Source organism: Mastigoproctus giganteus, chromosome 1 (genome assembly GCF_048544385.1).
Source record: "Mastigoproctus giganteus isolate SK-2022 chromosome 1, ASM4854438v1, whole genome shotgun sequence".
In the NCBI taxonomy this organism is placed as follows: Eukaryota; Metazoa; Arthropoda; class Arachnida; order Uropygi; family Thelyphonidae; genus Mastigoproctus; species Mastigoproctus giganteus.
In genome coordinates this window covers 55,507,652-55,520,091 of record NC_143575.1, presented here as the reverse complement: position 1 = coordinate 55,520,091, position 12,440 = coordinate 55,507,652, and the positions used below count along the sequence as shown (strand labels likewise).

General features: G+C 36.4%; 1 protein-coding gene across 1 annotated transcript in view; it reads left to right on the top strand.

The window, feature by feature from the left end:
* The window catches only part of LOC150090808 (uncharacterized), a 791,939-nt gene that overhangs the window by 314,472 nt on the left and 465,027 nt on the right, over positions 1–12,440 (top strand). The window contains exon 16 of the mRNA XM_090372970.1: positions 5,390–5,434. Coding sequence (XP_090229096.1) covers positions 5,390–5,434 — 45 coding nt within the window. The remainder of the gene's footprint in view (positions 1–5,389; positions 5,435–12,440) is intronic.

Here is a 12,440-nt window from a genome sequence, read left to right as displayed (position 1 = left end):
CCCAGCCACATTGGGATTAGGGGCAATGATTTGGCTGACACCGCAGCCAAATCAGCAATTCCCAGTAATAATCGCTGCCTGTCAGTCCCCTACACAGACTACAGGGCAAGCAATACACACGAAGATACACTCCCAATGGCAGGATTCGTGGAATAGACAGACTGCGAATAAATTATATCGTATAAAGCCTGTAATTGAACCGTGGCAGTCTAGTAGTAGTAGTAGTAGTAGTAGTAGTGGCACTTGATGCAAGAAAGCAAGTGTAGGAGCTTATGCAGCATCAGCCAAAAAAAAAAAAAAAAAAAAAAATCACACCATACCCTCCAATTGCCTGTCCAGTTCCTCCTTAAATTTATTTAACCTGTCAACTTCCACAACGACAGATGGAAGTTTGTTCCAGCAATTAACCACCCGCTGGCTAAAGGCAAATTTCCACACATCTATTCTACATCTATCCTTTCTTAATTTGAACTTATGTCCCCGTAGGTTCGTATTCTGAACAAGTGGGAGGATCCCATCAGAATTCAGCGTGCTCAACCCATTCAAGGCCTTATAGACCTCAATCAGATCACCGTGCAGGTGCCTAGTCTCCAGCCACTGCAATTTGCAGAACTTAAGCCTCTCTTGGTAAGAGGATCCCTTCATTCCCCTCACCAATCGTGTTGCTCTTCTCTATACACGCTCAAGCAAATCTACATCCTTCCTAAAATGAGGCCTCCAGACCTGTACGCAGTACTCAAGGCGTGGCCTGACCATTGCCTTATACAGAGGGACAATCACCTCCTTTTCCCTGCTAGCAAAATTCCTATATATCATTGACAAAACCCCATGACCTGCCCTAGCAGCCTGTCTACATTGCTCAGAAAACTTCATATCTGACTGCACAATTACTCCCAGGTCTTTTTCATTTTCTACCACCTTAAGTGTAGTACCACACAGTTGGTACGTTTCTCTGGGGTTACTTCTACCCATATGCAGTACTTTGCATTTGTCAAGGTTAAACTTCAGTTGCCACTTCTTAGCCCATCTGCCCAAATTATCTAGATCCTGTTGCAGTAGCACACTGCCATTACTGTCATTAACAACCCTGCCAACCTTCGTGTCATCTGCAAACTTCGACATTAAGCCTGATATACCTTCATCAATATCATTGATAAATATTCAAAACAACAGTGGACCCAACACCGAACCCTGTGGGACTCCACTAATAACATTAGTCCACGAAGAGCAGCACCCATTGATTACCACCCTCTGTCTTCTCCCACTTAACCATCCTTTTATCCATTGTAGCAACTTACCCTTAATACCATTCTGCTCCAATTTGTACAGTAGTCTTGTATGCGCAACAGTGTCAAAAGCTTTCCTGAAATCCAAGTATATGATATCAAAATTATTTTTTGCATCCAGTTCCTTTGTGACCACATCATAATAACCAATCAAATTTGTCAGACAAGACTTTCCCTTAACAAACCCATGCTGTGTCTGAATTATTGCTGCAGTCTTGTCTAGATGATCCTGCAATGCATCTTTAACCAGTGACTCCATTATTTTACCCGGAACAGAAGTTAAACTAACTGGTCTGTAATTATTCGTGTCACCCTTCGAACCTCCTTTGTGAATTGGGGATACATTTGCACATCTCCAGTCCGTGGGAACCTCCCCTGAATCCAAGGATGCTCTCATAATTATGGCTAAGGGTTTGCTTAGTTGCTTTGCCGCCTCCTTTAATATAACTGGATAGATCCCATCCGCCCCAGGTGCCTTTCTTATGTTTAACTTCAACAATTTCTCCTCCACTTTGCTCTCAGTTATTACAAAATCATTAAGCACACTGCTACAATTTGATAACCTTCTTCCATTTTCAAACTGTAATGATTCCTCACGTGTGAATGTAGATGCAAAATACTCATTCAGTTTGTTTGCTATCTGAGCAGGATCATCAACAGTCGAACCAACGATGTCAAGTGGACCAATCATATTCAGCCCCTTCCTTTTAGAGTTTATATAAGTAAAGAAATCCTTGCTGTTTTTCTTAGCATCTTTTGCCAAAGATTTCTCGTAATTCGCCTTTGCGTGCCGAACCTCCTTTGTGACCTGATTACAGACTAGCTTATATCTGCTACAGGCTTCTGCGTCGCCTGATAATTTATATGCATCCCATGCATTTTTCTTCTCTGTCACGAGTCTCATTAGTTCATTTGATAACCATTTAGGCCTAAACCTTGAACAATATTTCTTCATCGGTATGAAAAGTCTAGTAGCATCCACGATTAATTCCTTGAATGCTTCCCACTTAGAATTTACTGTTTGTAACATCGTCAGTCGATCCCACTGTACAGAATTTAAAAACTGTCTGAGACCACTGTACTCCCCTTTACGGAAGCAAAAACCCTTTCCTTTACCCCTGACGGTAGTTACCTCTTTGAGTAAATCCCACTTCAGCACACTGTGATCACTGCCACCTAGTGGTTCCTTTATCTGCAAATTCTTAATACACGAATGATCACTGCTGATAACCAGATCAAGAGTATTACTTTCTCTGGTTGCCTCTCGAACATGCTGCTGCAGAAAACAATCATCCAATAAATCCACAAAAGTCTGACTAGTGTGTGAGTGACCAACCCACAAGTTCCAGTCAATATCTGGGAAGTTAAAATCCCCCATTATAAGACATTCTGATTTACTGGCCCACTCTGTTTCTCTGTACAATTGTTCATTGTACTCATTCGAGTCATTAGGCCTATAACACACTCCTACTCTTATCTTTGCTTTTGCAGTGCTTATGTCACACCAAACTGACTCAACAGTGCACTGTCCATCTATATCAACTGGATGCACTTCTTTTGATTTTATGTTTTTCTTAATTAACAGCATAACACCTCCTCCCTTTCTGTCCTGTCTATCCTTTCTGTACACATTGTACTCCCCAAATTCCAGTTCTGCATTCCTTATATCTTTGTGACACCACGTCTCTGCTATCCCAACAATATCCGCCTTTGATGTCTTGACCAACACTTCAAATTCATCAAATTTATTTACTATACTTCTAGCATTGGTATACATGCAAGCATACATGCTCCTATGCCTATTCCTTGTTACCCTAACACATCCCATATACCCAACTATTCCAGGATGACTGCCATCCGTCCCTGAAACCCCCAACACCCCTCGCTCCAGGTCGCTTCTTATTCTAATAGAAGTTGTGCAAGAATCACCTTCACCTCTGCCTGCGGTTACTGTTAAACTATTAGTCTTTGTATCCCCCCAAGCTAGCAATTTTCCGACCCACCTAACACTGCCTCGATAGCATCAGCAAATATTCTTGCACCCTTTCTATTTAAGTGTATCCCATCCCTGTAGAAGCAATCTCTCCTGTTAACAAGTACAGTCCAGGCTGAAAAAAATTCTACCCCTTGAGCCTTGCACAATCTTTCCAGGGCCGAATTGATCGACAAGGCTCTCATCATATACTCCCTCCTATCGTGTCTGGGCAGAATTGCAGACACTTTCAAGTTCAACCCTAATTCTCGGCTTTTTTTCAACAGTGACCTGTACTTGTTGAGTAATTCTGCCGGTCTCCTACTCTTAATATCATTAGTGCCAACGTGTACAACTATATCACCTTTTGTGCCCTTGAAAGATGATATGGGCACAAAAGGTGATATAGTTGTACACGTTGTACATATAGTCTGCGCAGGAATTGCAAGGAGGAAGTTGTTCTTGCCCGGACCCACATAGGACATAGTCATTTGACTCATTTGTTTTTGCTGAGGGCTGATGACCCTCCTATGTGTGAGTCCTGTGGCACAATTTTATCAATTAGACACATTTTAATTGATTTTCCAGATTTTAGTAATATCCGTTTTACCGCTCTTAATCATCTGACTGAGTTGTATACACTCAGTCAGATTTTATCTGACAATGACCATGTGTCTGCTATTTTTAGCTTTTATAAATCGATAAAGGTTTTTACTTGTATTTAATATTTACTTGTTATTGTTATTTCTTTATTGATTTATCTTTTTGCATTTTATACCTTTGTTATTTTATATTTTGACATGGTGACCTAAGTAATTAGGTCAGTGAAACAAAAAAATTTTTATATATCACCTGGTTGTGGCGCATTATAGCCTTAGTTGCTAATGCACCAATAAAATCCAAGAACCAACCAACCCCTTCCTTTTAGAGTTTATATAAGTAAAGAAATCCTTGCTGTTTTTCTTAGCATCTTTTGCCAAGGATTTCTCGTAATCTTCCTTTGCCTGCCTAACCTCCTTATTGACCTGATTACAGACTAGCTTATATCTGCCATAGGCTTCCGAGTCGCTTGATAATTTATATGCATCCCATGCATTTTTCTTCTCTGTTACGTGTCTCATTAGTTCATTAGATAACCATTTAGGCCTCCTTGAACAAAATTTTTAATAGGTATGAAACTTTTAGTAGCATCCACAATTAATTCCTTGAATGCTTCCCACTTAAAATTTACTGTTGGTAACATCGTCAGTTGATCCCACTGTACAGAATTTAAAAACTTTCTGAGACCACTCTTTTTTTAGCAATACACGTGTAACTCTTCTGTTTTATGGCCATCCCCAGAGTTTGGATGCTATATCTACAGGTTTAATAAAGATATGTTATTATTATTATTTATTTATTAGTTTAAAAGTGGTAATATTACTGCTGTGAAGTACTCCTACTTTGTTACATAACATATGATTTTATCTTGTTTTATCTAATATATCATTTTATTTTACCAGTAGGTCTACATAGCATTATGGCAGTAAAAAGGTATTTCAGATAATACTGTAATACAGTATTATTTGTAACAAAGTCAGTGCCATGACATGTGGAATTTTTCTGCACTTAACTATTTTATAAATTTGAAAACTGAAAAGAATTAAACAAAACAACACAACATTTTTAATCTCTGAAATTTGAATTTTGGAGTTTAAAAATGAATATTTCAAAAATTCATCAAAGATTTTTCAAAAATTAACTTTTGAATTTTTTTGTTAAAAAATAAGAAATTGCATTTAATAAATATTGAAAATCATTAACAAAAGATTATTGATACATTTAAAACATAATTAAAAAAAAAAAAAAAACATTTTTCAGAAATAAAAACGAAAAGTACTGTCCTACCAGGCAGAACACCATGTACAACTGCCTTAGCACTGGAAGAAAATACTAAGAAAAGTCCATCTGGTCATAGACCTTTCAAAATTAAGAGTGTACTATGCCAAAGTCAAGGAGGTGTTTGTATTTTTATGAACAATAATAATATCAGTGATAAATTCTGTACCCAAATGCTTTTATAAAAGTTGTGTTTATTATCAAGAAAGAAATAATACATTTTTAATTTTTGAATCTTAAACATGTTTTCTAGGGTTTGAGAGGAATTGATGGACTTCCTGGGCCACCAGGACCACCGGTAAGTACATTTTCAGGTATTTTTTTCTTCTGATTTTTCCTTAGTAGATATTTATTCTTCTAAAGTTTTAATATTACAGTAAACTTTAAAATTCCACAGAATCTGGAATACTTTAAAATCTGCCACATTTTACAAGAAAATAAATAAATAAACAAATAGAATAAACATTTTACAAATATTAAGAAAGCAATCCAGTACTTGTATCAGCAACCACATTTGTCTTTGGGAATCCATGTAAAAAAAAGTAACATTTCTTTCTTTATAAGATGGACTATCTTGTCGTTTAATCTGTTTTTTTAGCTAGCAGGATTTAAACTGCATATATAATGCAATAGTCTTAATTCTCACAGCAGAACTTGCCTTTGCAGTGAGTTTCTCTAGTATTGCACTGTTTTCAAACAGATAACTTGCTGATAGCCTAATTGACTTTCTGTTTAAAAGTTAAGTTGTATGAGTGTGTTGTTTGTGTTGTTTGGTTTTTAGGAGCATTAGCAACTAAGGCCATATTGCTCCGAGAATATGCGGTGGTCAATCCCTGACCTTTCCGCATCCTCCGTATTTGGTGGTGACGGGCTCGAACCCCGGTGTAATCAAGAAGCGTGTGCTACGCACTGCTGCTCCTTCCCACCTGGCTACAGAGGCGCCTAAAGTTGTATGACAGTCTGTTTTGGGACTAACTGGTCCCTCATCAGATAGTGAGTGGTCTCTAATGATAACATGTAGACAAAACAGTTGTAAAGAAGTTGTCTGTGAGCTGCCATGCAGTATACAAAATAACTGTTCTAAGTAGTATTTAGAAAGGACAAGATCATTATTATAAATGTTTACAGATGTATAGATAAGTTCCATTGTTTGTGTTTAATATTTATCAAAATCCAGTCCTCTAAAACTGTTAAAACTGTTTAACCACTAGGTGCCTCTCTGAAATCCAGAAAATTTTAAAATCAAGCAACGCTCAATCCCTGAGAGTGCTGAATTTTAAAGCGTTATATGTTTACTAAATGAAAGATAACATGATTTTTATACATACACATACATTTTTTCTTGCATCCTAATAACACAGTTAATTATGCATATATAAAAATTCCATTATTATTGGGCTGAAAAAACTTTTATTAAAATGAGGATCTGGGTTTCTAAAAGGATATAGGTTTTCTTTCCCCACGTATCCTAAGGCGCTTCCGTAGCCAGGTGAGAAGGAGCAGCAGTGGTAGCACACGCTTCTTGATTAGACCAGGGGTCGAGCCCGTCACCACCAAATATGGAGGATGCGGAAAGGTCAGGACTGACCACCGCATATTCCCGGAGCAATATGGCCTTAGTTGCTATAAAAAAAAAAAAAAAAAAAAAATATTAAAAAAATATGTATACATTTTTACACACACACACACACTGCTATCAAAAGTATTGGAACATACTTTTGATAACATAGGTTCAAGCAAAAGACACTCATATAGGTGGCTAAAAAGCAAGCACAATTTTAATATGATAGCACCCCCCCCTACTGGCTTTCAATACGGCCCATAGCCTACATGGTAAACTTTCAACAAAAATTTGGCAAATTTCAGCAAAAATATTTCTCCATTACTCGCACAGGATATCTTTTAATATAGCTTGTGAAGTGAGCCTCCATGGTTGATTTCATATTGTCTAGTTTCCCACAGATTCTTAGTGGAGTTAAGATTGGGGTGTTGAGTTGGCCATTCTATTGGTAGCATGTTGTGGTCTTCATACCTGGTCCTCATACATTGCACTTTATGGCACGGAGCATGGTTCTTTACTATAAAATTCCATAAATGCAGAAAGTGTACCTTTGTATAGAATATCGTAGTAGAACAATCCATTCGTTATTCTGTCTGCAGAAAGCAGTAGTATGATGTCATACCATGAAAAGCCATCCCATACCATCATACTTACACCAATGTGGTTGCCCAACTGTATTGCCTATTTAGATTGCTGAAGTCTGTATTGCTGAAGTCTCTATTGTATTGCCAGACTTATGTGCTTCCAGAAAATGCATTTCCATCCCACCAATGTCTACTTTCTGTGAGCATAGCATTATTATAACTGAGCTTTAACTTTTGGGATTGTGGGTTTGTTCTGCTGCAATTACAGGGTCAGTTTTTCCTATATGATCCAGGACCACTTGGTGATTTTATTGCAGCTGTAGTGATTGTTTTGTTTTGTTTATAACTTATGTGGTTGTTCTGAGGCCTCTTTCTGTCAAACAGTATGTTATAGGCCACTATGCAATTTGAGTTTTGCTTCTCTTTTCACCTTCCACTTCTGTATCTGTAACAACATCCAAGGTATCTTTCATTCTGGAGTCAGTTTTTTCATTGTTGAACATGCTATACATTATTATATCAAAAATATTTGACCAATTTCCTATATAATGCTCTTACATTTGTAGTATGACATAACATGGGGCTGATTCTCTTTGGTAGTGATGATGATAGTTTGTATCTTTCAGCAATTATCATGAGGATTTTGTGAGCTCGAAGCTGAAAATATGAAACATTCCAGAGCAGCTTGCTGGTACTTTATTGGTTCTGCAGAAATTGCTGAAGGCTGAAAATGCCATATCATTAAAATCTGTTGAGATAGTCAGTGGCATTAGTTGAGCTTTTGAGAAGAACTTTTACAGAGTTATATTTCTTTTTTTGGATTAACCAGAACTGAGAGGGTTATTATATAGACATGTGAAATATAATGTGCCAAAAAAAATTTACTTCAAATAATTTTTAGGCTGTGTAAAGCACCTGTCTTTTCTTTTTTATTTATTTTTTCTTTTATTTTTTTTTCCCACCATGTTTGTTGTTTGCACATAACAGCTTGGTTACCAGTGAATGGATTTTCGTAATATTTTATATTTGGTTCTTTTAGATTTATTGAACCATCCAAAATTTAATTAAATAAGATCAATAGAAATTTGGCACTATATATATACAAAGGGTACTAGGAAAGTTTTGCAATACAGCTTTGTTTATTTAATTTTTTCAAAGTAATTTCCTCTACATTCAATACACCTCTCCATCCTCCGAAACCAATCTTTAAACCAGTTCTGCCAAGTTTCACTAGGGAGTAAAGCACACTCGTTGTCCCAAGCCCGTAGAAGGTCCTCATCACTGGAAAACTGCCTCCCTTTTAGCTTCATTTTCACATGCGGGAACAGTGCAAAGTCGCAGGGAGCAAGGTCTGGACTGTAGGGAGGGTGCTCGAGAAGTTTCAGTCCTGTCGTGGTCAAATATTCGGTGCAGGCTTTGGCACGGTGAGCTGGAGCATTTTCGTGATGGAGGTACCAGGTGTCCATTCTTGACTTTGGCCGCAGGTTCTTCATAGATCCAATGACTTTAGGCAGGCATTGTTCAGTATACCACTTAGCTGTGACTGTCTTCTGCGTGTCCAAAACGATACGTTCCACAATTCCACTCGATTTGAAAAATACAGCTATCATTTTCTTCTTTACAGATCGGGATTTTCTGACAATTATGGGTGTGTCGTCGTCATCAAAGACCCAAACTTTGTTTTGAGCCTTGGTCGGCAGATCGTAATAGTACAGCCAAGTCTCGTCACCTGTCACGATGTTGTTCACATACCGAGATTGTCCCTTATCAAACTTTTTTAACATCTCCCGGCACCAAGTCACACGTCGTGTCATCTGCTCTTCAGTCAGTTGATGCGGCACCCAGAGAGAACAAAGTTTCTTCACGTGCAAATGATCTTGCAGAATCGAACGAATTGCTGGTGCATTTAGGCCCAAAGTATCCTCTATCTGTTGGTAGGTCACTCGCCTGTTTTCGTCAAGCATTTTCCTCACAGCAGTAACGTTTTCCTCCGTAACTGACGTTCGTGGCCTTCCCGGCCTCTCAGAATCCTCCAGAGTGAAATTTCCCCTTTGGAATTCTCTATACCACCTGAATATCGTTGTACGATGTGGACAATCATCATCTAGTGCAAGAATCATTTCTTCTAAGCACTGGTCTATGGTTAAACCACGCACAAAATTATACCGCAAAACTGTCCTTATCTCATTTCGTGACCGCGATGCCATCGCATGCACTTTACACTCTCACTACTAATGAATAACTGAGCCCATCGACTTGGCGCGGCGGCTACTATGCACGTATGAACATGTCTCAACATGCAGCAACAAGCAGCTTCCTGTGATTCATTTTTGCGTCATATTGCAAAACTTTCCTATTACCCTTTGTATATATTTTTCGCACATGAAATGTTAAATACATAGTCATGATTTGGATGGTTGGGGATTTCTCAATAAGGAGAAAAAAATCAGATCAATACCATATTTCCAAGGCATGTTCTGTTAGTCCCTAGGAATGTTCTAGGATCAATTCTAGTTCCAATGCTCCCACTATCCATAGAAATTTCTGTATAGCCTTGAATATTTGGCACTACTGAACATGAAAAAGTTGGATTGACACCAGATTTTTAGCATGTGTTTTGTTTGTTCCTCAGGAGGTTTTAGGAATTGTGATTTCATAGCCAAGTCCCCTCACCTCCCATACATATTTGCATTTGAAATGAAATCGCTATATGAAAGAGTTTTGGGCATTACTTGAAAAGGAAAAGTTAGATCTGTACCAAATTTTTCAGCACATGTTTTGTCGGTCCATGGAAAGGTTTCAGGTGCAATTCAGATTCTGTACCATCCCAGTTTTTCTTTTACCCCTTCCCCCTTGCAGAGTAATAGCAATAATTCTGTAAGGGGGAAGGGGAAAAACAACTCTGATCCTTTTCAAAATTTTAGAATATTCTTATGAACCTTTGTATAAAATTTCACGTTCATAGAGTTATCCATTTTCCTGTGCACTCATTTCTCCTTAAGAGAAATGAGTGCACAGAGAAATAAGAAATGGTTGATACACAAACCACTGTAGGTTTGTGTACTCATTTGTGTACCACCCACAGTGGTACAAAAACCACTGTGGTTACCCATCACATTACCATCATGTGGTGAAGTTTTGTTAAACACTTTTTGAATAGGTATAGAAGGCTTTGATAATCAAGCATGCCTGAAACATAAAGTAATGAGTGCATTACCTAATTGTTTAAATATTCAGTTAGTGGAAAATATGAAAATAGTTAAAAAATAGTGTTTGGAGTTAATTGTTAAAGTGATCATGGTGAACTTTATGTAAGAAAAAGTTTATGATTTCTCAAAACTCTTTGTATGCTGATGAGAATGATGAGGTTATGGTTTATATTTATGAAACAAGCAGGTATATCGTATGCATCATACACAGTCTGTGAGCATATCTTGTATATTAAACAGATGTACGAGTATATACATCTGTTTAATATACAAGTAATGACTATTTCATACTCATTAGATATAAACAAATCAAAATCAGAAGTTAGATTTTTTAAAAATTTTTATTAAAATAGATTTATCTCATGTTGAAGAAAATAAAATGTTGAAGAAAAAAAACTCGCAATTAAAAAAAAGTTGTAAACTGCTGCTATTTATACTCAGGTTGATAATATTAGAATTACTAACATCTAATGTACTTTTATCTATCTAGTGGAACAATGAGAAGTGTGATTCATCATTTCACATTATCTGTGTGTAAAAAATATATAAACAAGAATGCAATAAAACTAAAGATATAATAAGGAAGGCTAAAGCAGAGTCATGGGATAGATTTATAAGCACAATAAAACATGATGTTCATGGAAGACAAAATTTGGTATATAAAATGATGAAACACTTGAATAGCACAGCGAAAGACACTTCAAGAATAAATATAATAAAGGAAGAACAATGGAAAAAACATTATGAAGAATTGTGAAAGACCCAACATATCAAACAGAAGAAATACAGTTAGACCCAGTTAGTGACATAGATCCGATAACAAAGGAAGAATTGGAAAAGGCATCGAAAGCTACAAAAAATAGGAAAGCAGTAGGAATGGACGGTATAAATGCAGAACTGATCAAGTATGGAGGAAGTTTTTTAAAAGACAGGATACTAAATTTATTTAATAAATGTTGGGTACAATATAAAATACCAGAAGAATGGAAGATAGCAAAAATTATTTCAATATTTAAAAAAGGAAATAGAAACGATACAAAGAATTATAGAGGGATTAGCATACTAAATACAGTATATAAAATGTATAGCAAAATAATAAAAAATAGAATTAAAATTATCTCTGATGAAATATTAATAGAAGAACACACAGGATTCAGAAAAGGAAGATCATGTGCAGATAATATAATATATTAAAACAAATAATAGAAAAACGAAAAGAGTTTAATTTAGAAACACATGTAGCATTTATAGATTATGAAAAAGCATTTGATCGAGTAAACAGACGAAATCTATGGGACATATTGAGTATGCTGACGAGGCTAGTGGGAGCCAGACGTGTTCAAAGCCGCAAAGTGGATTTTCTTATTTATTGATTTGAAATTATTGTTTTTCTAAAACTTTTGATTTAAATTTAGTAGGATAGCATTATTTTGTGATTTTTCTGATTAATCTGGTGTATTTATTCTTTACTCAGCCTTGTAATTGCATAAAAGTATCGGTAAGGGTATCAAATCCACGTGTTACAAGTTGCAGCTCCGCTGAACGAAATGTTTTTTAGCCATATTTAGCCGCTTTATTGACCAATTGATACATCAAATTATTTTCTATAAGTAGCTTATAGACCTAGTCAGGATCGTTAGTTTATTCTGAATTGGAATAAACTAACGATCCATAAATTTACCGTTCGTAAATTGCCGCCATTGTTATGCGATACAACGTTATATCCCGAACTAGATAGCATTAGTATAGTGTAGTATAGTATATAATATAATATTGTCAATTAATCAGCAAAATCTATTAATTTTGTTAAACTTGTCAAAAGTACAATTTTGTTAAATTGTACTTTTAACTAAATACATATAATGACTTAGGTTACAAACGTAACATAATTAATTAATACATAACTTGATACGGAACTCGTAGATAATACTTGATACCTAAAAATATATA